A 24,883-nucleotide genomic window follows, 5' to 3' on the forward strand; every position below is an offset into this window, starting at 1 on the left:
GGGAGAGGGTACCTTACAGGTCCACGTCTAGGGGAGAGGGTACCTTACAGGTCCACGTCTAGGGGAGAGGGTACCTTACAGGTCCACGTCTAGGGGAGAGGGTACCTTACAGGTCCACTTCTAGGGGAGAGGGTACCTTACAGGTCCACGTCCACGTCTAGGGGAGAGGGTACCTTACAGGTCCACTTCTAGGGGAGAGGGTACCTTACAGGTCCACTTCTACGGGAGAGGGTACCTTACAGGTCCACGTCTAGGGGAGAGGGTACCTTACAGGTCCACGTCTAGGGGAGAGGGTACCTTACAGGTCCACTTCTAGGGGAGAGGGTACCTTACAGGTCCACGTCTAGGGGAGAGGGTACCTTACAGGTCCACGTCTAGGGGAGAGGGTACCTTACAGGTCCACGTCTAGGGGAGAGGGTACCTTACAGGTCCACGTCTAGGGGAGAGGGTACCTTACAGGTCCACTTTTGGACCTGTAACCCCAACCCACTACCCGCCCTGCTGTGTTTTTGGGGCCGGTGGAGAGGGAAAAACCACTTGGTACAAGAGCCGTATTCAAGGAAATGCTGTTATTTATTGCGCCAACTTAAAGTTACATTTTCCTTGTCTTTTGACAAACCGGAATCAACAAACAATTAATGTTCTTGAAAATAAACGTGGGAAAAATACAATCTTTTTTTAACAATAACAAAGTTATTTTTACAAGAACAACATGGCCTTCGAGATTGGACCAGGACCAGAACATATTTCCGAGAGGAAGGGTCTTCAAAGGGAGGGTATGCAACAGAAACCAGCATGGGAGCAAGACATTCACAGTATTCAGAACGGTGGGCAACTGACCACAAAGCATGCAAAGACAACCTGTTAAATAAAGCTTTAACAAAAGTATATTATAAAGTAAACACTGGCCCAACGGCACATTTTGGAACTTCAAAACAAACGTCAGAAAAAATGCACACACACACACACACGGTAGTAAAAGGCCCCCGGTGGTCCTGGGTCACATGGCTCCTTGGCCCCGCCCTCTCGGTCACTCCTCAGTGGTCCTGGGTCACATGGCTCCTTGGCCCCGCCCTCTCTTGGTCACTCCTCGTTGGTGAGGTTCTCCGAGCTGCCGTGGATCACCAGCGACAGGTGGGTCACCGATGACAACTGAGCTTCTGGAACAGACAGAAACATAGAAGGTTCACATTCACATGGAGGACGAGATGGGGAGCCAGGCCGCCCCCCCGTAATCCGCTATTGGCTGTGAGGATCTGACCATCACATAGGGCAGCCATGATTGGTCTGTTACGCAGACCCATCGCATTCCTCAGAAATGCGTTGACTTGCGCAGAATAGTAAATGTTGCATTAAGATTGTATACATTTAATTCAGATACACATTTTTGGCAAGAACTTCTGAACCCCATAAAAACCATCAACATGACAAACATTTGGCAGCAGGGATGAAAGATCTGGGGTCTCCAAGTGACTGTTTAGGTGGTGTCTGCAACTGACTATGTTTGGGTGGTGTACTTAACTATGTTTGGGTGGGGTATTTGAGTGACTGGACGGTGTACTTGACTGTTTGGGTGGGGTATTCGAGTGACTGGACGGTGTACTTAACTACGTTTGGGTGGGGTATTCGAGTGACTGGACGGTGTACTTAACTATTGTTGAGTTGGGTCTTCGACTGATTAGGTTTAGGTGGTGTATTTAACTATGTTTGGGTGGGTGTTGGACTGACTAGGTTTGGGTGGGGTCATTTAATGTATTAATATTCAGCCAGTTGTGTTGATAGCGTGATATACTCGGTATGTCATTGCCTAGTGCAGTTCACCCACCCAGACTCTGTCCCGCTGAGCCCAGCGGCACCCTCTCCATCAGGTCCTCCTGCAGAGCAGAACACAGAGCGTCAGGGTCTAGAGGAGGTCTAGAGGAGGACCAGGGTCTAGAGGAGGGTCTAGAAGAGGACCAGGGTCTAGAGGAGGTCTAGAGGAGGACCAGGGTCTAGAGGAGGTCTAGAGGAGGGTCTAGAGGAGGAGGAACAGGGTCTAGAGGAGGAGGAACAGGGTCTAGAGGAGGTCTAGAGGAGGAGCAGGGTCTAGAGGAGGAGGAGCAGGGTCTAGAGGAGGTCTAGAGGAGGATCTAGAGGAGGAGGAACAGGGTCCAGAGGAGGGTCTAGAGGAGGGTCTAGAGGAGGAGGAGCAGGGTCTAGAGGAGGAGGAGCAGGGTCTAGAGGAGGAGGAGCAGGGTCTAGAGGAGGTCTAGAGGAGGAGCAGGGCCTAGAGGAGGAGCAGGGTCTAGAGGAGGTCTAGAGGAGGAGCAGGGTCTAGAGGAGGTCTAGAGGAGGAGCAGGGTCTAAAGGAGGAGGAGCAGGGTCTAGAGGAGGTCTAGAGGAGGAGCAAGGTCTAGAGGAGGGTCTAGAGGAGGGTCTAGAGGAGGAGCAGGGTCTAGAGGAGGTCTAGAGGAGGGGCAGGGTCTAGAGGAGGTCTAGAGGAGGGTCTAGAGGAGGTCTAGAGGAGGTCTAGAGGAGGACCAGGGTCTAGAGGAGGTCTAGAGGAGGAGCACCAGGGTCTAGAGGAGGTCTAGAGGAGGGTCAGGGTCTAGAGGAGGTCTAGAGGAGGTCTAGAGGAGCAGGGTCTAGAGGAGGTCTAGAGGAGGAGCACTAGGGGCGGGGGGGAGGGGGTCCTGTTGGGAGTGAACCCCGGGGGACCGTAGTGACTCACCGCGTCCCGCCGTGGGGCTGCGATTGGTTGAATCTCAGGGGTTCCCTGCTCTTCGTCCTCAGGTCCCGGTCCAGAGGAGAGTCCTGTCCACCAGAAGAAGTTCAGAATAGCACGGTGGAGCACGGTCGGACCTTCTCGGAGAAACAGGTTCAGTGTCAAACAGACTGGGGACGGAAACCTTATCTGCCCTTCCTAGTACCCCGGTGTGCAGACATCTGTTTTATTCCTAAACTAATTGACATAGCTTCTATAGGACGCGTTTGATATCTTGCCATGGACAGGGAGCGCCAGTGGAAACCAGAGTCCATCCTTCCATATCAACAGAGACTTTCCCCAGAGGAGACATTGTAACAAGGGGTTCTTCATCAGACTAGTACAAGTCTTCTCCTTTGATGGAGCAGGGCACGGGAGCTGTCCAGACCAGAGGAGCGCCCTCTGAAGAGGGTCCACAACGGGCACTTCTACCCTCCTATACTACAACAGCACTATGAGCCTCAATAGTCACGTCTGATTGGCAGGCCCTCCCCGCCACCAGAGGGAGGCGCGTCAGTAACTGACCTCTAGCTCCCGCCCCCTGCAGAGGACGTCCTTCTGTTGGACGTTCGTCTCCTGCCAGCTCCCTGCCGGCTGCCACCGCTGTTGCTATGGAGACAAACGCAAAACAACAAATGAGAAAAACAGTACAACACACACAATGGCGATCTATCGTTGAACTACCCTACTCCACTAACTACTAGTGGTTGGGTTGGCTGAACCCAAGAAGCGTTACGCCTGGTAACGTTTAGGATTACATTTATTCATTCCCCTGTGCTTAGTCTGTTTTCTGACTAATTTTACTGCGCTGTGAGAAGTCCTTGAGTTTCAAAACTACGTACGCCAAAAAGGTTATTATGATAAACTAGGAGTAAAGTGAGGAAAACCGCCCAACAAAAGGAGCAGAATAACCACGGTCACGTATGGGTTCAATGTGGAGGTGCGCTGTCCAAGATGAACAAACCTCGAGGTTCTCCCACACGCGGAGAAGGTCCCTGTTCCATCACCGTCTGCCAAAGGAGACACATCATCAGGAGCATTCACAGGCTGGGGCCTCGTAAACAGGCCTGAGGGTCAGACCGATGAAGACTCACCTCATCCGGAGACACCACCACCTCCTCCGCCAGGGGAGGCCCCTCCAGTCTGGAGGGAAGGAGCTCCTCCTCGCCATCTGAAGAGGGCAAAGGCACCTCCTCTGCTAATGGAGTGACCTGCACCTCCTCCTTGGTCGAGGGCATCAGCACCGCGTCTGTAAGAGGCAGCTGCACCTCCTTCTCTGTAGGACAGCTCAGCGCCTGTGTAGACCTCTGCTGCCCCTCCTCTGAAGAGGGATTCACCACCTCCTCCCGGGTACAGGGCACCACCTCCTCCTGGGTACAGGGCACCACCTCCTCTGAAGAGGGATTCACCACCTCCTCTGAAGAGGGATTCACCACCTCCTCTGAAGAGGGATTCACCACCTCCTCTGAAGAGGGATTCACCACCTCCTCCTGGGTACAGGGCACCACCTCCTCTGAAGAGGGATTCACCACCTCCTCCTGGGTACAGGGCACCACCTCCTCTGAAGAGGGATGCACCACCTCCTCCCGGGTACAGGGCACCACCTCCTCCTGGGTACAGGGCACCACCTCCTCCCGGGTACAGGGCACCACCTCCTCCCGGGTACAGGGCACCACCTCCTCCCGGGTACAGGGCACCACCTCCTCCCGGGTACAGGGCACCACCTCCTCTGAAGAGGGATTCACCACCTCCTCTGAAGAGGGATTCACCACCTCCTCTGAAGAGGGATTCACCACCTCCTCTGAAGAGGGATTCACCACCTCCTCCTGGGTACAGGGCACCACCTCCTCCTGGGTACAGGGCACCACCTCCTCCCGGGTACAGGGCACCACCTCCTCTGAAGAGGGATTCACCACCTCCTCCTGGGTACAGGGCACCACCTCCTCTGAAGAGGGATGCACCACCTCCTCTGAAGAGGGATGCACCACCTCCTCCACAGTGCCCAGCAGCTCGTCAGGAGCCGCTGAAACACCACAAACCAAGACACACACGGTTAGCATTCACGCTTATGGTCATTCTGGCTAAAGCCGATCCGTTGTCCGTTATTTATAATTACATCCATTTTAGTTTATAAAGACACGTGTCATTTACATCACACCACAAACACAGGCTCGATGAGTTAACGGATGATCATATTTCTGGGGTCAGGCCTTTGCCGCCACCTAGGGGACTGTGAGGGAACAGCCCCTGCATCGTTCCCTGCAGGACAGTGAATCCCTGAAACCAGCATTGGTTTGCTTCCTGACTATAATGGTAAACATGTAGCCGACCTCAGAGGAATGGTTGTATCGCCGTATGTTCAGCCTGGGGGAGGGATCACTCACCAGTGCCGGGCTGTGAAGGCCCGCAGGGGGCTGAAGGCGCCCCGTTGTCCTGTACCTACAGGACAAGCAGAACCCCAGGTCAGTCTGGCTGAACCCCACTGCTGCTGAACCCCAGGTCAGGCTGGCTGAACCCCACTGCTGCAGAACCCCAGGTCAGGCTGGCTGAACCCCACTGCTGCAGAACCCCAGGTCAGGCTGGCTGAACCCCACTGCTGCAGAACCCCAGGTCAGGCTGGCTGAACCCCACTGCTGCAGCACCAAGTAGGGCTCAACGATTATCCAATTCAAACCGGCATTGCAGTGTAACAGAACGCCACATGCAAATCTCAAATGTTTCAGTCCATGAGTGTATTTTTTTATATCTTTTTTTTTACCGTTCACGTTACTGACTGGAGATTAGGGCCCGACCGATGTTGATTTTTGAATGCCGATGCCGATTATTTTCAGAGAAAAATTACGATTACGATTTAATCGGCCGATTCAAAACAAAACAAAAAAAAGCATATAAAACGTAGTTTTTGATACCTTAAATATACTTTAAACACTTTTGACGAATATGTGAATTGAATGCAGAACCTTTGAGTGTTTTAGAATACATTTACAGTCAAAAATTAGTGTAATGTAAAATGTAAAATAAATCAATAACTCCCAATGTGCTGCGCTCGTGAGCAGTGACTAACACGTGCGTGCTGAGCAGTAGGGTTTCACCGTTAGTCTACAGTATAACAAATTAACATGGCCTGGGACCTAAAGAAAACATGCTCAAACAACGCGTCTTGTGCACATTGGTGAGGTGAGCGCGCAGCTGCCTGAGCGAGCGTGCTTTCATGTTGTACGGTAAAATTCAATCTCCTCTTTTTTACTCCAGCTAAAGTTGTTAGCTAGCAAGGCGAGTAGGAGCGCAATCTGCAGGATACTAAGCGCAAAAAAATAAATAATCGGTTGCAATCAGCGTCTTTTTGGCAGATGTCGATTATTTTCAAAAGGCTATAATCGGCCGATTAAATCGGCGGGCCGATTAATCGGTCGGGCCCTACTGGAGATCATTAAGATTCATATTAATTTTTCTGTTACAATTCAAAAGTTAAATAAAGATGTCATAATATCAATGATTCTACTTGGTTTAAGAATGCTTGAGTGTGATTGGCTGGGAGGAGGGCATTTACCCGGCAGCTTGCCCGCTGACCTGTCGGTTCTATTTGCTGCTGACAGAGCACAGCGTCACCAAATAGTAGATCAATACGCCACTTGTATATTTCGGAACACTCGATTCTGATTGGCTGCAGGGTGTCCATCAATCCCTTGTCTTCTCCCTTTGCGATTTTCCAGCTGAATTTAGGAAACTGGAATATGTTGGCATCAAACTTGCATCTGTGTCAATGATAGCATCGCCACGTCATGGCCACAGGTCTCATATGCTCACAGACAAAGCACAACGTTTTTCACCAAACATACCCACTCAAGTCTCTGCGGTCACAGAAAATAAGCAGTCTCGGAGCCCAATATGAACAATCCACCGGGATCTTTACCCATTCATTCACTGCCCAATGACGTGCTAATGAATGTTCCCTTAGTCACTTGGATTTTGGGTCAACACAAAAAGCCTTCTACTGATGGAGGGGTTGTCAAGGAGTGCATGAGTGCAGTAGCTGAAACCTTACTTAAGCGGAAACAGAAAGAAGAGCTTTGTGAGAAAATAAACCAAATGCCCATGTCAGAATCAGCCACAAAGAAAATTGAAATGTTAACCCACCATTATCTGTGAATTTTCACCATTTTGATTTTAAATGCAGCCCTTCATTACCTTGAAGAGATTAGTTTCAGTGGAGTCAGTAGAACCTCCTTAAATAATACATCTTCAGTGTTATCTGTATAATTGTGACAATAAATATTGTCGAAATGGTTTTGAATTGTTCTTCCCATATTGATCTGACAGTCAGTTGTTAATACATGCAGACGTTGATACAACTACTAAGCTACTTCAATATCACTCTGAATCATAACGTAAGTTAGACATTATGATGTTCCGGACCTTTGCTTGAGGACATTTCCTCTAACTGGATCTATTTGAATTTCTGTTGAATACCCCTGCTATAGACCCTATAATATATGTGGTATAAAGGCTGGGATGAATTTCAAATTACAAATATGTACCCTTTATGTTGAAAGTATTGACCGTCGCGATTCCCATTGAAACGAATGGCGCGGTGATTAGTCTTCAAAATGAGAGCTGGTAAATCGTGAAAAAATGAAATGAGCTGTAATCAGACAACGCGGTTATATGCTACAGACCCTAGAGTATCTGTGGTTATAAAGGCCCTTTCACAATATGGAATACAAACCAACAGTGAGACAATGCATATGGTGAATGGAATATATTTATACAGCGCTTTTCTAACCAGTTGCCACACAGCTCTTTATAGTTCACCCATTCACACACCGATGGCAGAGTCAACCATGTGAGGCGACTGCCAGCTCGTTGGGAGCAGTTATGGTGGGGTGTCTTGCTCAGTGACTGCTCAGTGACACCTCAGCACTCAGCTAGGGGATCGAACTAGCAACCCGCTCTGCCTCCTGAGCCCCCTGCTGCCTCATATAGGACGATACACGTTGTGTAGCATGGGATTGGAGCACATGGAAGTAGACATTTAATAATAAAAAAGGTTGTATTACTAAAAGGTATTTAATGAAGGTTCTGTAATGACTCACAGGTAGTGGCCCATCCATTCTGGGTGGGGTGCCTTCGCTGAGGGACGTCTCCAAGTCCCCGTCCTCCCGCGAAGTCTTATGAATAAAGAACATGGAAGAAGAGCCTCAAAATATGACTGAGTAGTCTTTAGCTGTGTAGAGCCCAACATCACCAGCCCCATCACTATACATTGTCTTAAATATGAAACGTGTATGATTTACACATTTCAGATTTCTTGTCTACTTTATTTACACGTAAATCATTACCATTTCTTCCACTCCCACCAGTGTTCCCTCGCTGTCGTCACTCAGTTCACCTAGAAAAGGTAGAGAACCCACCCAGGTAGAGAAAACACACACCATTAAGTCTAGGCCTGCGTAGATGCAACACACTTAAGAGTCCAACCAATGGCAAACAGTGGCTGGACAGTCCTTTTACCTTGGCCTGCACCTCAACAGTGTGTCTGAATGCACTGCAAAAAACGCTGGATAAAACCCAACTGCCACTAAACTAGACCTAAATAAACAGATGTGCTGCACTGTGTGGTCAGGGGGCGTCATGCTGTCCTTACCAGCCAGGAGTTGGGTTGGGGATGGGACACTGTGGGGGTCGCTGCTCTGGTTGTTGTTTGCATCCAGCTGGGGAGACAAGAACATAGCCCAGTGTGAGGGTCTGGACGAGCCATCCTGGTTGGCCCAAGCCAGACGTTTGGAAAGGCGGATGGGATCCGTGCGTGCCGCTTGGTGTCCCTAACCTGATCCGCTCGCGGCACCACCGACTCAAATACAGCGTCTGGACGGACGACCATCTCCCTCTCCTCATCGATCAACACAACCTGACGTTCAGGGGACAGGTTTACTTACACATGGCAAAGAAACATGGAGTTTTTATTGTAGTTGAAATAGACTTGTTTTTCCCAATCAATGCCCTCATGTTAATCAGCACAACAAAAACAAAAACTGAATGATTGACTGAATCATTTAGAAAAACCATCAAGCCGTGGTTAAATTCCATGTGAATTGTTTCCATGCGTTCCCTTACCAACGTTTGGTCCGGTAGGTTTTTCAGGATTATTGCTCGACACCATCGCTGGCTCGTCTGTGACCGGATGATACACATGGCCCCCACCGGCAGAGCTTCTGCCACTCTCAGTCCACCAAACTCTGCAGACACACCAAAGATGAGAAAACATTTATGATCCAGAGAACAGAATGCATGAAGAAGCTTTTAGAATGGAGAATCTTAATAGAACTGAACTGTGTGACTCACCAGAATCCAAATCCAGTTCCAGAGTTGCCGGAGTATCTTCTAGGCCGTCTTGATCAGGACCTGAACCCTTGTCATCAACTTGAGGGTCATCACGTTGGCAGTCCTGGTCCGGTTTGATCACGCTGTCGTCTGTGCTCAACGACTCCGGTTGACATGCTTCATCCTTATCCGATAGTGGGGCGGCTCCATCTCCAGGTTGAGCTTCACATAAAACAGGGACCTCTTCATCACCGACAGAGTCCGATTGCGGTGAATGAGTGGTTTGATCCAGGCTTTCCGAAGTCAGTTCTGACACCATAGCCACCTCAGAAAGTATGCTAGGCTCCTCAGACTTCTCAGAGCCAACGGTGTGCTGTTCATCTGGAGGGTCTCTTGGAGATTCCTTCTCCATGGTGTGATGCTCAGGTTCTTCTGCTTCACTCTTGGACTGTGGCATCGTCGTGTCTTGGACAGCAGAATCGCAGGGCAGTAATGTTGGGTGCACAGCCGATAGTTCCGTGGAATCAATGTTATTTTCAGTTCGGGAGCTTCTCCAGTATGATCTTGCCGTGGCATTAATCTTATTGCCTTCACACAACACCTGAACAATGCACTTGAATTCGCCCTCGTCTTCCCCCAGTACCTTCATAACGGTCAACTCCAACAACTTGTCCGTCATGAGCTCCGCTATGTGTTCAACTGCCCCCTCTGTCCAGGAGCCATTTGCATCATCAAACCCGTCAAGCTCGCACAGAAACGCCTGCGCTTTAATCTTGACGAGCTCAGAGGTAATTTCCCTCACATCTTTAATGTTGACTTGCGAGTCGTTTCCGTAGTCCACGAAGTGAGCAGAGAGTTTGCTGCCATCCAGGCTGCGGACCTCTGCTCGATACCACTGCTCGTCTGTGAAAAGGGCGACACACGCGCTGCCGTGCGAGAGCAGCTTCGGATCAAGAGGCTTGTGTGCGGCGTTTCCCAGCTCTGAAACGGCATGGGTGATTCTATCGAGCTCTTCACCGTCTGCAGGCTGACACCAGAAGGTATGAGGCCCTTTAATGGTTGCGACATAGGCCTCCAATTTCTGCCCCTCGGAGAAATTAGGTAGGAGATACCGAAGAGGTTCCACTTTCACATCCAAAGTCCTTGGTTTCTCCGACTGCTTGGGGGCCGGCTTTTTAGGCTCCAAGACCACTTTACTGCGCTGGGATTCTGTGCAATGTAGATGAGATACAGAACGCTGTTGCCGTTGTTCAGGGACATATTGTTCTATTGGTTGGGTGTCCACTTGGTCGGTCCACTGTTGCCCCGCCTCTATCCGGCTGGCCATGTTCCTTTGGTGTGGCGTTTTGTAGCGCTCCTGTGTCAGGTGTTCAGACTTCTCATTGAGTCGCTGCGAGTGCCTGTTTTCAGACCAAGAGGTTGCTCTTGATACTTTAACATCATTCTCAAGGTGAGGCACTGGTTTTGGGTCTGAACACGGTTTTCTCTTTGGAGCCTGAGTGTTATCCTTCAACTCTGGGACACCTTTTGGGAGGGCAGTCAGGAAGGTTTTTCTGATCTCAGAGTTGACTTGGCTTGTTTCGTCATACAGTTCAACAAGGAGTTTGCCGCATGGTTCTTTGGCTACAACCAATCCTCTGAATGAACCATCTGTGGCTTTCGTCTTAAACCAGCTGTTAACCTCGCTTTGAACATTGGCGGGGACGTCGGCGAGACCACACTCGATCGCTTGCACCGGCACCATCATGATCTCAGTAGCCTCCATAGGAACAGGGAGTATGCCCGCTTTGTCCACCTCGAGAGTGTCACCATAATCTACAAAGAAGACACGAATGGATGGCTTTGTGGCCTTGATCAGTCCTCTATACCAGTGTCCATCGGGATACTTTGCAAAGCACACCGTTCCAAACAATGTGGGGAGTTTAGCGTTTTTTAGTCGTTCACACAAGCTCTGCAGCTTCACTGTGAGGTCTTCCACCACATCAAAGTTGCGGTCCAGCTGGCAGTAGAACTGATTTGCGCTATCCACAGATGTTACCGTCATCATCTCCTCCGTCCCCATTTTGATGTTGTGTGCAGAGTAACAGTACGTGTCCAGTCGAATCAACGGCGCAGGAATCTTCTTTGGAGGCGTGCTTTTTGACAGCTGGAGCATACGAGTGCAAACACTTTCAAAAGGCGTTTCCAGATCGACAATGTTATGCAGAACCTTCTGTTCACTGTACATGGTTGCGTACACAGTGCATTTTAAATCCACATGCTTGGACACAGCAGTCTCGACAAATTCCTTGAACTGTGCCCTTGCCTCCTGGTTCCAATCTTTAATAGGCGACAATGGTTCCTCCGGATTGTAAAGAGAACAGCGGAAAGCTTGTCCTTTGAGTTTCAGAAATGCTGGGCATATCTTCCTCAGGTTGCACAGGGGGACAGCTGCCTGCGTCTTTCCAAAGTCCACAAACAGCACATTGACATGGCGTGTCACATGCCTGTGGATTACAATGGCCCGGTACCACATTCCATCGTCAGGATGGCGAGCGACGCATAACTTTTCCGCAAAGGGAGAGAACTGACTCTCAGCGTAGTAGGTCTGCAAGTCCTGCATGAGCAGTCCGAGAAAAGTCATGTTCCGAGTCAACTGGCACCAGAAATCATTTGGGCTATCAATGCAAGATACGTTGACCTCAAGGGTGCTTCCGATTGCAAACCTTTGCTCACCGAGTGTAGCAGGTCGGCCCTCATTGTTGTTGAGATCAACAGGGTTTTGAGTTTGACAATCTGAGATAGAGTCCTTGACAACCAATGGCGCGGCACCACGGTTCGGTTCCAGGGTAGTCATGGCATGTGGAGAGGCGACTTTGTACCTATCTTCACTCTGTGCATCGTCCTGCACTGCAATGTCATAACTGCACATTAGCTTGCCCACGTCTTTTTCTCCATGTGCTACAGAGTCCGTCAGTCGGACACCATAGCCACCGTCATACTGGGTGACCACCCGGCTGTGCAGGAGTTTATCTGTAACCGATCTTGTGAAAAAGTCAACCTCTGTGCGGGTCCACCTCTCGTTTCTTGGCTTGACGCCTGCAAGCTTACATTGTAATGCAAGTTGAGGGAGCTCTCTGAACTTGTCTGGAAGAAAGCAGATGCTTCCCTGGTCAACAACTTCTGTTTTTCCATAATCAACCAAGAAAACTTTGATTTTGGTTTCCCTCACTTCAACTACCCTTGATCTGTACATAAGGCCATCTTGTAGCCTAGCTGCACAATAGGAGCCAACAGTTGGGTTGACGGGATCCCTGTCCAGGTCAGAAATGCCAGCCATCAGATGATCAAATTCGATGGCATATTTCTGTGTCTGAATCCAAAACTCGGACGGCGAAGAGACACGGAGGACCACCACAACAAGGGAAGAACCGAGAGGAAGATCTTCCACCGGTATTTGTTCTTTGGGTGTCTTTCTTCCAACGAGCTTCACAGCCTTGGGAGAGCTCTGGGCATCTCCTTGACCTTCATGTGGAGCTTGATCACCGGTCTTACACAAAGGGCCGTCCACAGAATTATCCACAAGCAGCTTCTCGCTTTCCAGCAGGCAACGCTCAGTGGAGCCAAACAAGGTGTTCAGGTTTTTATTGTCTTGGCCGTACAGCGTGACATAATGAACGCCTTCCGAGAGGCTGTGGTACTCGAATCTGGCGACCACGGTTTGGCACAGCAGAAGGGACCGGAGTTGGTCGATTTGGCCGGCCGTCCAGCCCACCCCTTTGTCGATGATGCCGTGGAGGGAGGTGATGTAGGTCACGACCGGCATTCTGAAAAACTCGGCCGCCAGCGGTTTTACATTGTCCACGAGAACAAACTGTTTCTTTCCAGAGTCGACATTGAACACTTCCACGGCGTTGTTGGCCGGAAGGATCTGCCGTACGACCGACCGGTACCACTTCCCGTCATTTCCTCTCGCTGCACATGGAGATCCAAGCGTATCAGGGCCAGTGGAGCTAGAGGTCCGGCCTTCGTAATGCTTTGTTAATTTCTCAGAGAGTTTCTTTAGTTCTTGCGAGCAAACTTTGAGCTGGCAGAACACCCGCAGTGGGCTGGTCACCTCGGTGATGATGACCGTCTCCACAATCCCTATGGGCAGCTCGACATACATGAAGGACTGCTGTTGGTCAAAAGGCTCACCCCTGTCCGCTGTGGACTGCTGAGGGGGCCCTGGGGAAAGTGCTATTCTGTTGTCAGAATGCACCGACTTGAGCACATAGTCGTTGAACTCAGGAGGAGACAAACATTTGGCAAACCCCATCTCGTGCATTTGCTTCGATATGCATGCAATGTGCAAGAGAAAGGTTCTCTGTGGAACAAGCACATCTTGAACCAATGCCCTCACCGTCATCCCAGAGAGTGAATCAAGAAACTGCAGAGCCATTGGAGACCACCTGTTGTCAGGGGAGAGCGGCAGGATATTGGACAGCACACAGAATTCAACCTCGGGTGGCAAGAGAAAGTAGTCTTTCTTGCCCCATGCCAACAAGTTTGTGGTGGCCCCATGTATCCAACCCTTGTCAATGAGGAACACTGTGTAATTATTGCCATTTCTCGATACTATGCGTGTTCGGAACCAGGTATCATCGACACAGGCCAAGCACTGGTCTCCAGGATCTCCGTCCTGCTCTCGAAACAGTTCACCGGGATACTGAATGGACCTTTCCATGCACTTATATTCTGCTTCCCTTTCTTTGTTGAAGTTGGCCCATAACTCTACAAGCACACAGTTGGCGTTCAAATTGACACGAGTTACCAGAACAGTAACATCCGATCCCACCGGCGGAAGTCCAGGTATTGAAGACATTTTGGATCTTTTTCCAGAATTTGTTTTTGATCCGTTTAAAGCTCTTCAGATATACAGCTCACATGTTCAGAGGATGTGTCTGAAATTTGACAGTCACATGACAGAATTAGTCCACATCGAGTATTAAAATAAAATAGCCAGAAAGTAGTAATATTATTATGATCTGAAATTTGCATTTTTGGTGGGTTTGGGTTTTTCCACACAAATAGTACAGTAATATTAAAAGTGCACTGCGGTAACTGGGTTACAGAAGCATGTTGATGAGACATTATAGCATACATCAATAGCCAAAGGCTTAATCCAACCATAACAGACAAAAACCGAGGGGAATTTCAAAGATATTGGATGGTTAGACAAATATGACGAGATCACTAGATTAACAGCGCTTAACTTATTCCTGCGGTGTTAATTTACATCTTTGTGTTGAATACATTCCAGGGCTCCAGAGTGCGCCTAATTTGGGCGCACATGCGCCTAGAATTCGGGGTAGTGCGACTGAAAATTTATCTGGTATAATTATTATTTTTTTTTTTACAGAGCAGTCTATTCATAATATTATAATGACCACGGAAGAGGCTGTGAATTAAGTATTGATTAGACAGCGATTTATTAGAAACCTAATAAACCGTTGGAACACGCAAGACCGGTAACCATAGCAACGCCGGTAAACAAACCCGCGAAACCCAATCCGGGTTTTACTGAAGGCATTTATTAAATGGTCAAAATATTATTAATCAGCAGTGTTGGTAATAAGGCCGTTTAAAAGAACGGCGTTACGTAACTAATTACTATTTCCGTCGTTACAACACCGTTACTGTACGAAAAATGCAGTGCGTTACTATGAATTGATTGAATAAACTCCGTAATCCGAACGCAGTCCTGGCTCCAAACACAAACTGCTAGTGAGGAGACCGGGTTGATTAACAACAAGAAAAGCGATTATGATTGGTTAAGGCAGAGTCATGCATCATGGTAGCCAATCGGAGCCAGTGTTTTTACACACAAGGCAGGACACGCACGCCACACACACATGCACCAAAACCGATTCGATGAAGCAGCAGAAATGGCGAGTGCGGAGCAATCCGATGAAAAGTTGGCATTTTTCTGTAGTATCTGGCAGATCTTCCACAGCCTTTGCAACCAAGCAAATTTAAATCCAGGCCCCATCCACACTAACCCGGGTAAATGTAAAAACGCACATCCGCAATGAAAATGATCTCCGTCCACACTATAGTTTTCATATCGTTTTCAGAATGTTTTGCATCCACGTTCCACACTGAAATTATTTTGATAAACAGTTGTTTTCATGGTTACGTAACTCCACCACGCCTCTCTGTTTAGATTACAGGCGCGCGATCAGATGATATTTACAGTTGATCAGCTGGTTAATCATTTTCGACCCGGCCTTGTCCAGAAACGCCGCTCCAAGTAGGCTATGGTTTGAACTCTCATCTTTCGTTTTGTTTTACCATCACTTAAGGTACGAACACACCAAACGCGTAACCCGCGTAAGATTTACGCACGTAACACAGCTAAAATGTTGCTTGACCATTTTGTGTCAAAAATGGTCCTACGCAGCTACGCGCCTAGATGAGTCCATGTCCATGCAAGTGAACGGAGCGATCCCTCTTCGTCATAACTATCAAACCAAACATCCTTCACATTCACCGAGCGAACATTACGAAAGTAAAATGCACATTTCTCGCTAAAAATGTTTCCATAAACGCATTTAATGGCGTAACTATGTTACTATTTCCACCCAGAATAAAGAAAGTTGTCGGCCGTGGCTGCGCTGGAGTCCAGGGTAGGAAACCCAAACGCCGCCGTGTTTGGGTGATAGAGTTTAGATCGGGTTAGATTAAATAATCTCGGATATAAATAACAATAATCGGGTGAAATAACTTCACATGGTGTGTCTGGTGTGTTTCCAGCATTCGTAGTGTTGATCAGCAGATATATAGTCCGCCAAGACGTTGAGGTTGCTTAGCAACCAGACTCTGTCCATGCAAGTGAACGGAGCGTTCCCTCTTCGTCATAACTATCAAACCAAACATCCTTCACATTCACCGAGCGAACATTATGAAAGTAAAATGCACATTTCTCGCTAAAAATGTTTCCATAAACGCATTTAATGGCGTAACTGTTACTATTTCCACCAAGAATAAAGAAAGATGTCGGCCGTATGCTTCTGTGCAAGCGTCACTACTCTCTGCCAGTGACGTTGGGTCAAGCTCCACGCTGATTGGCTATCACGGCTAAGCATCACGCGTAGGAGCGTAAAAAGTTCAATTTTTTGAACTCCGCGCGTATGCGCGTACATGCGTTAGGTGCGTATATATACGCAGCTCATACGCGGCTAACGAGGCTAAAATGTTGCTTTAGCGCATGTAACGCATCTACGCAGCTCATACGCGCGTAAACCAATGGTTCCCTATGGAAAAATTGCAGATTTTATACGCGTCGTACGCGGGTAATGCGGTTGGTGTGGCCGTACCTTTAAGAACATTAAGTACAGCGCTCGCCTCCGGCGTTGGAGCAACGAATATGTTTGACTCAATATGTCGAGTTGTTTCTGGAGATAAATGAGTGCAATGTACAGAGAGATCCTCATTTGCATTTCACCTGCGATTCTTTTGATGAGCTTCTATAGCGCAAGCTTGTGGCAGTGTCATGGCAGTGTCATGGCAATCAAACGTCATTGTTTCTGAAAGCCTCCGTCTGTCCACACTACAACGCAAACCCAGCGTTTTCACATTTATCCACCTCAGCATCGTTTTCAGTGTCGGAATTCTCTGTTTTAGTTTGGACGGAAGGACTAAACGGATGAATATTGATGCATTTGTTGATTTACCCGGGTTAGTGTGGACGGGGCCTCAGTTGGAAGCATATCAGGGCCTTGAATCGGCAGTTCAACCATTTAACACATTAAGGCCAAGTGAAAACTGCTCAGAAAAATCCAAATCTTTCACATAAAGCAACTTTCTTTTTTTTTTTAAGTAAAGCAAAAAGTTACTTTCCCTGGTAACTAGTTACTTTTATTATAGAGTAATTCAGTTACTAACTCAGTTACTTTTTGGAACAAGTAGTGAGTAACTATAACTAATTACTTTGCAGCTGCCCGGAGCCCAGACGCTGTCACTTCCTTGATGACCAATCATTCTCTTCCCATGATTGATATATGCAAGAAAACGCCTGCATGTTAAACCTATATTTGCTGTTAATTCAATTGTTATAATAAACATAATACCCATCTGCAAGTAGGGCGGCTTAATTATGGGAAAAATCATAATCACGATTATTTTGGTCAATATTGAAATCACGATTTTTCAAACGATTATTTTTGAGTTGGAAAACATGTATTTTTTCTCCCAAAAAAGAACTTTGTAACTGAGAACTTTGAAATTCCGCCTTAAAATATACACAAAATGGTCAAAAAGAAAATATTCCAATCTAAAATAATATACAGAGCTCTCCAAAACTCGATTATGTTAATTTTGTGATGGTTTGACGCTGAAATCGCGATCAAAATTCGATGAATCGCCCAGCCCTATCTGTAAGTATCACCATATTGTGGCTTTGCCTATAAACCCTTTATAATAAAACTGGCATTGTTGTTTGCGCCTCTACACTAAATTAGTGTCTTAAAAAGGAGGTTGCATGTTAAACGAGAAATAGGGTGTACAATGGATCTGGGATATGTTTAGTATGATAACGAGTTGGAATGTTCGTTTGGGAGCAAAGTAGCGTGTATAGACGCATTCTAACATAACGCTATGAACTTGGATCGATGGGGGCATCTGTTATGGTAAAAACGAAATCGCTATTTTATACCACTTAAAAGGCTAGAAGTAGCCTGACACTTCTTTGGTTGTATAATGAGGGTCTTAACATATAAGATAACATATAAGCTCTCCACAACCTTGCCCCCAGTTACCTCTGCGACCTCCTCCCAGAATACACTCCCTCCCGCTCCCTCCGCTCAACCTCTGCTGGACTACTATGTATCCCCACATCACGACTCACTACAATGGGTGCCCGGTCATTCAGCTGTTCAGCACCCAGGCTCTGGAACTCTCTCCCCCCACACATAAAACAGTCAGACACCATTACAACCTTCAAGTCACAACTCAAAACTCACCTGTTCAAACTCGCACACAACGTCTAACTGATCACTGTTTTGATTGTTTGTTTGTTTTGTCATGTTTTATTTACCGATTTATTTTTTTCCCACAATGTCTTGTTTTTTAAACGATTTATGATGACTATATGCTCTGTAAGGTGACCTTGGGTGTCTTGAAAGGAGCCTCTAAATTAAATGTATCATTATTATATTATTATAAAACGAGGCATTGATAACTTTACAATTGTACAGATTGTAGATTAAAAAGGACATTTTATACACACGATACCATCAGTAGTTCACCCGTCGATGCCATTTTGTTTTTAAGACTCGATAAGTAGATTGGCAAACACAGAGCTTGCGTATTGCTGACGGATGTCACAATCTCTGTGTTCATCAATCTATTTGTAGAGCCTTATAAACAAGATGGCGTCGACGGGTGAAATACTGATGGTATTGCAGTGTTTCCCACACATTGACGAGACTATGGCGGCCCGCCATAGTCTAATTTCGGCCGCCATAGTCTCTGCGTGCACATGAATTATTATTATTATTAAAAAAAAAAAAAAAAAAAATTTTTTTTTTTTTTGCTCAGGCGAAGTTTGAAGACATACACCTCCCCCCCCCCCCCCCCCCCCCGTCAACAATCGCTCCATACCCCCCCCCCCCCCCCCCCCCCCGTCAACAATCGTTCCATACCCCCCCCCCCCCCCGTCAACAATCGCTCCATACCCCCCCCCCCCCCCCCCCCCCCGGTCAACAATCGCTCCATACCCCCCGTACCCCGTCAACAATCAACAATCGCCCCATACCAGCCCCCTTCCCCCCCCCCCCCATAGTCTCCAAAATTTCTGTGGGAAACACTGTATTGTGTATAAAATTTCATTTTTAATAAATAATCTGTACACTTACAAAGTTATCAATGCCTCGTTTTATATGTTAAGATCCTTATTATACTACCAAATAAGTGTCAGGCTACTTTTAGCCTTTTAAGTGGTTTAAAATAGCGATTTCGTATTAACTATAACACATGCCCCTATCGTTCCAAGTTTATAGCGTTTTGATAGAATCGGCTAAAAACAGTCAACGGAAGAATGCGTCTATATGCGCTTTTTTGCTCCAAAACAAACATTCCAACTCGTTATCATACCAAACATATCCCAAATCCATTTTACACCGGATTTCTCCTTTAATAGTACAAAAATATAAAAAACATAAGACCCCCCCAAACACTCACCATTTAAAGCACTTTGGGTACCTAGAAAATAACTATATAAATACTATCAACTTAGATATAAACTTATTGCTGTATCATATCACAATCCATTATGTTCTTTTCTGTTTGGAAAGAAGACTTAGTCAAACCATGGTGCTCAGCCATACTAAATAAAACTCATTACAACTCCCTTTATTCCATCGCCATGATACCAGTAGCCCCTCGTGTTAGCTCCTGTTCTATAGGAGCTAACACGTTCTATAATATGATTTTCTCTCTATTTTTTGTAGTTTAATCGTTTCAATGAATTGATAACCATTTATTCTTGCAGTTGCTGTTGTGGCACCAGAATTCCCCATCTGTGATCAGTAAAAATACATTATAAGGGGAAATGTGTACAATAGTTGATTCTAATCGTTGCATTTAAAAGAATGGTATGGTACAAGTCTGATAAGTATGTACAATAAATTCGTTAGTATGTTTGAACTAATGTATAATCCCATGAAAACGAATATTGATGCGTTTGTTACCACAGAAGGCCTTTTATGTCTGCATAGGGAGCAGGACGATTTTTATATTTTTGAAGGCCCCTATTTCTTAGTCCTGACGAACACCCGGTCAACGAAGGATCGTGGCGGCAATATAAACCTAATATAAAATAACCATAACACTTTCAATTTTCAATAACCACTCATCCGTTTACTGCGTCCATTCATATGTATTACACTTCGCAGGTATTTCTTACCGCTCTAACGACCACGTTAGCAATAGTTTCGGCGTTGCTAACAGTTTGGTTCCTGAAGTGCGTCCGCCAAGGTGCGAGCCGCTGCGCCTGAAAATGCAGGAAGTTGGCGGTCAGAAGTCAATATAGTTATACTGCGTCGAACTAAACCGTCAATTAATTCGTCTTCTGCGTTTTCAACATTCGTTTTAGCACATTAACTTACATGGAGATCGGGCACACGGTTTGGCGATCAGCGAGTTGCCAGTTCCCTCGTTCCCGAAAATGGATGCTGACCGAAGAGACTCAACTTTGACCTTCAACGGAAACGATGCGCGCGATTGTTTTAGTCAACTTTTTTAACACGAAGCTCCTTTTAAACATGATCTTTCACATATAATTATAGTTGTATTAGTTCAAGAAGTACTATTAATTAATTGATTTTATTTTAAGCCATTCATTTAACTATAAAAACATGAATAATATAAATGTTTTATGCTTGCATGAAAAATAAATGTGAATCAGTGCTTACTTCGGCAGTAGATATTTTTTCTATTTAGAAATAAAGGTACTGTCAGGAAAATTCAGAACAAAAAAAACGATGTAGTGCTTATGATCTGCATCATGCTGTTGAATAGTGGCGAAGCCACGCCACTTCCGGTAGATCCCCTATGAGATCGAAAAATATGAATGGATTTCAATGGAGAGAAAGTAATTATTTTCTGGTCCCAGTCTTTATATGCCCTGGATTACACATATGTTGTTTGTGGATTTAAATTATAATTTTTCATGCCAACAGTTTGCCCGTTTATTGTGCAATTGTTCAGTCAAAGGCTGTAGAGAAAACACAATGAGAAAGACTACAATGCTGTGTTCCAATATCCATGCTTCCATGAGTACACTTAAACGTAGTACACTATCCGTACTCACTAAGTGCGCTGATTTTCAGATGTCAGTGTTGTTCCAAATCGAATACTCCGTGGTGCACCAACCGGAAATTACGATCACGACTGCCGCCGCGGCTCCTCCCCCGCAATAAACATCCCGATTTGAACGGTGAACTCTTTACGCCTAGCAGCTATAAAAATCTATAAAATCTATAAAAACTACAAAATGACTCTATTAATGCAGGCTATGTGGAAAATGCGCCGACTTTGGCTCAGCCTGGCTCCGCCCTCTTCCGCTACGTAGATAAGATGGCTGCTGTTGAGTACGAAAAGTGTACGTCATCGATCCACACTTCGCGATTTGACCGTTTTGAGTACACTATCCGGGTCCTTTCGGACCCGGAAAATTATCATTTAAATCCACAAACAACATATGTGTAATCCGGGGCATATAAAGACTGGGACCAGAAAATAATTACTTTCTAACCCTAACCTCCATTGAAACCCATTCATATTTTTCGATCTCATAGGGCCCATGCGCTCTACCGGAAAGGGCGTGACATCGCCACTCTGTACTCAAGATTTACTATGGACGCGATTTTCAGGGAACTATATGATAGTGATTATTTTTTTTATTGGGATGATACAAAGTAACTGAACCGATATACATATAAATGATGAAGAATGCATTGCCTTTGTCCAAACAGTGGATACAATTAAAGAAACACATTTATTTGTATGCGTTCATGCATACATTACATATTTTACGGTAGTTTTTAACATGGAAAGATGTGTTAATAAAGTCAAACCCTCAAAAATAATTTAGAAACTGGACGCGTTCACCACAGACCCGGAAGTGCGTCATCAGCATGCGACTTCGTCTCCTCGCAGCTATTCAGCAGTGAAACGCAACGCAGCGCTGCTGTTTATATCCTCTCCTCTCTCCTTTTCGATCTAAAAGTCGACATCTCACGGACTCACCATGGCGATGCAGGCAGCGAAACGAGCCAACGTGAGTCCTGACGTTTAATTTGGGTGTTTGAGAGTAACAACGATGAGTGAAGCTTCGAAGCTAACGATAAATAAACAGAGAAGCTAATGCTAAAATAGCTTCAGGCTGCCGAGTTTAACAAAAACTCACATTTCCTTATAATAGGTGGTAAATGTGGATTTTAAAACCCCCGTTTAAGGGAAATCCAAATCATATTGCATTTTCCACCACATTGAACCCTGAACTGTTTGACAAATGTTTAGAATTGTCTGACCGTCGAACACATTGCTTTGTATCATCATGAGGTGTCTCGTTGGACTTTTGAGCGTGTCTCTACATTGACCTGTACGTTCCTAATGGATCTCCTTAAATGGTCTATCGCTCTATAGATCCGGTTGCCCCCTGAGGTGAACCGAATCCTTTACATCAGGAACCTACCATACAAGATCACAGCCGAGGAGATGTACGACATCTTCGGGAAGTATGGACCGATCCGCCAGATCAGAACGTAAGGAGCCGCTCTTCAGGCACCCCCGACGGGATACACGTATGCCGAACGCTAACACGTCTTCAAATAGTTGTTTAACTATTTCCAAAGGATAAGAATTTGGAAAGATCAAGTTTGTACTTTTTTAAACTGATAGCCAGGAATCTTTTAATATCGAACTAGCTGTGTTTTAGGAAGTGATTATCTTGATTTGGGACTTAATGTAGAGTACTTTTCTTGAAGGCTTCATTACAGCCATGCTACCAAATTTGTTATGCAATCTATGGACTTGAATTAAAGGACAGATCAACCTCAGGCTACTTGGTCCAGTGTACCAACTGGGAGGCTGAAATCAACGTTATACACCTGGTTTGGACACACCCATGTGTGATGTCACTAAAGGGTCCATTTCAAAATGGCGTTTAACGGCAAATCACGTAACAACCGCTGCATTCTAACTGAAACATCCTGTGCGCTCTCAGCGGAAACACCCCAGAATCCAGAGGGACGTCCTACGTGGTTTATGAGGACATCTTTGACGCCAAGAACGCCTGCGACCATCTGTCGGGCTTCAACGTGTGCAACCGCTACCTGGTGGTGCTTTACTACAACGCCAACAGAGTACGGACTCATGGGCTGGATTTCATTACACTGCTCGCTTACTTACACCCAACTTACACTTACTTACACCCAACTGTGTCTGCTTACAGCCAACACTCAACCCAGGCTTACAGCTAACACTCAACCCAGGCTTACAGCCAACACTCAACCCAGGCTTACAGCTAACACCCAACCCAGGCTTACAGCCAACACCCAACCCAGGCTTACAGCCAACACTCAACCCAGGCTTACAGCCGACACTCAACCCAGGCTTACAGCCGACACTCAACCCAGGCTTACAGCCGACACTCAACCCAGGCTTACAGCCGACACTCAACCCAGGCTTACAGCCGACACTCAACCCAGGCTTACAGCCGACACTCAACCCAGGCTTACAGCCGACACTCAACCCAGGCTTACTGCCGACACTCAACCCAGGCTTACAGCCGACACTCAACCCAGGCTTACAGCCACCACAGCTGTTAGAAATACAAAGACTTTACAAACGTATTAATCTGCACACCATTCTTCATAATATATGTCCCTTGGATGAAGGGCCTATAGGCTGACCATAGTATGTGTATTATATTTATATCCACATTTATTAACAGGGCAGCAGGACATGAGGCTACGGTTTATTTACCAACATACATTAGGACAGTCGGTACAATAATGTACCAAATACGACAATCTTCAGTTCTTCAGCATACTTTAGTGGGTTGAGAATTTCCTTGCAAGGATATAATTAATCGTTTACACAAACCTCAGACCTATAGGCACCGAACACGACTCCATTAGTATCTTCTGAAGCAGTGACTGACGCCATGTTCCGTTTGTTGTTCCCAGGCGTTCCAGAAGATGGACACCAAGAAGAAGGAGGAACAGCTGAAGCTGCTGAAGGAGAAATATGGAATCAACACAGACCCACCCAAGTAGGGACTGCTCGGACCCCCCCCCCCCCCCCCAAGCCTGTCTCTCCCCACACCTGTCTTTCACCTCCTGTACAGACACATTTCTGTCTCCTTTTGGATTTTTCTACTGATGGAATTTTGTTTTGAAAACGTTGACACCGTAATACTGATCCAAACTCTCTATGATGTCTGTATGAGGAGTTTAGTCTCTTAATTTATCCTGGGTTTAGTCTCTCTGATCGTACATCAGCAACACTCGTTTGTCTTGGTCTTTCTTTTGGCATCGGCATCATTCCTGTGTGCTAGTTTTGGATCTGTGAAGACTCAACCTTCTTTGAAATGTATTTCAAACATAAAGTATAGTCCAATCTTTTTATCAAATTCTGGACTGGATCAGTATAAAGATTGTAATTTCTGTAAAATAAAAATTCATTTTTTTTTTATGTAGCATTTCCTTCTGTCTTTTATTATCAACGTGATGGTGTAATGTTTCTCCTATAAACCTGACGTGCATGTCTTCCTGCCTGTCTATTTGTCTCTCTTTCCCTAGAGAACTCTCATATATTATACATATTAGCCTACTAAATTGTACAGATTAATAGAGAATAATGTATCTAATACACTTAACTGTAACAGCACTGAACAAACTAATTTTAAACCAATTACTTTCCTAACCGTATAAGAACTAATATCGGGCCCTTGAAATCGATCGTGACTAGACGACACTGCCTTATAACCGTCTCAAAAATGCCTGTTTGATGACGATGCAGTTACCAGACCAGACCACACGGTGGAGCATAGAGTTCATATCTTTTATTAGATTAAATCATAACACGGGACAACGCAGCCATGTCATTGGGGGCGACAATACATGCTACAAAATAATCCTTAAACACTGGTGGTTGCTGCTTACGTTCGGTACCTCGGTCGTCACGGCAATAGGAACAAGAGTTGAAATTGTATATAAAGATTTTCAGGTTAAAGACGTGGTCAGAGAGCCGTCGTTAAGAACTGCTGTTGGGAGTGCGTCTGTCGCAGCTGGC

The 24,883-nt window shown here is 46.2% G+C and overlaps 2 protein-coding genes across 51 annotated transcripts; one reads left to right on the forward strand and one right to left on the reverse strand.

Annotated features, from left to right (window-relative positions):
* Window positions 1-555: 555 nt before the first annotated feature.
* Window positions 556-20,599, reverse strand: tdrd6 (tudor domain containing 6). Of its 50 annotated transcripts, none has more exons than XM_056581535.1 (18): window positions 20,497-20,593; window positions 20,191-20,281; window positions 19,989-20,075; window positions 9,086-13,986; window positions 8,858-8,979; window positions 8,571-8,651; window positions 8,388-8,454; window positions 8,083-8,132; window positions 7,837-7,911; window positions 5,128-5,182; window positions 4,684-4,766; window positions 4,612-4,635; window positions 3,838-4,539; window positions 3,708-3,753; window positions 3,269-3,352; window positions 2,711-2,841; window positions 1,826-1,874; window positions 556-1,160 (listed from the first exon to the last, which is right to left on the reverse strand). In XM_056581535.1, exons 4-18 carry the CDS (start codon window positions 13,905-13,907, stop codon window positions 1,084-1,086), a joined length of 6,468 nt encoding a protein of 2,155 aa, XP_056437510.1. In that variant the 5' UTR covers window positions 13,908-13,986; window positions 19,989-20,075; window positions 20,191-20,281; window positions 20,497-20,593; the 3' UTR covers window positions 556-1,083. The 50 variants fall into 50 exon arrangements, with proteins under 50 accessions (XP_056437510.1, XP_056437508.1, XP_056437535.1 ...); XM_056581533.1 differs by having other exon boundaries at window positions 4,588-4,635; XM_056581560.1 differs by having other exon boundaries at window positions 3,838-4,323; window positions 4,444-4,491; window positions 4,612-4,766.
* Window positions 20,600-21,688: 1,089 nt separating this feature from the next.
* On the forward strand, window positions 21,689-24,371 carry sf3b6 (splicing factor 3b, subunit 6). Its single transcript, XM_056582018.1, has 4 exons — window positions 21,689-21,863; window positions 22,232-22,350; window positions 22,812-22,950; window positions 23,776-24,371. Exons 1-4 carry the CDS (start codon window positions 21,834-21,836, stop codon window positions 23,863-23,865), a joined length of 378 nt encoding a protein of 125 aa, XP_056437993.1. The 5' UTR covers window positions 21,689-21,833; the 3' UTR covers window positions 23,866-24,371.
* Window positions 24,372-24,883: the final 512 nt, after the last annotated feature.

Source organism: Gadus chalcogrammus, chromosome 21 (genome assembly GCF_026213295.1).
Source record: "Gadus chalcogrammus isolate NIFS_2021 chromosome 21, NIFS_Gcha_1.0, whole genome shotgun sequence".
Classification (NCBI taxonomy): Eukaryota; Metazoa; Chordata; class Actinopteri; order Gadiformes; family Gadidae; genus Gadus; species Gadus chalcogrammus.

Coding starts and splice junctions, on each gene's coding strand:
- tdrd6 (XM_056581512.1), bottom strand. CDS start 13,907: ATGTCTTCAATACCTGGACTTCCGCCGGTGGGATCGGATGTTACTGTT. Junction 4,767..5,127: donor GCCTTCACAGCCCGGCACTG/GTGAGTGATCCC, acceptor GTGGTGTTTCAG/CGGCTCCTGACGAGCTGCTG. Junction 2,842..3,268: donor GCAGGGGGCGGGAGCTAGAG/GTCAGTTACTGA, acceptor TTCTCCGAGAAG/GTCCGACCGTGCTCCACCGT.
- sf3b6 (XM_056582018.1), top strand. CDS start 21,834: ATGGCGATGCAGGCAGCGAAACGAGCCAAC. Junction 22,351..22,811: donor CCGATCCGCCAGATCAGAAC/GTAAGGAGCCGC, acceptor GTGCGCTCTCAG/CGGAAACACCCCAGAATCCA. Junction 22,951..23,775: donor TTTACTACAACGCCAACAGA/GTACGGACTCAT, acceptor TGTTGTTCCCAG/GCGTTCCAGAAGATGGACAC.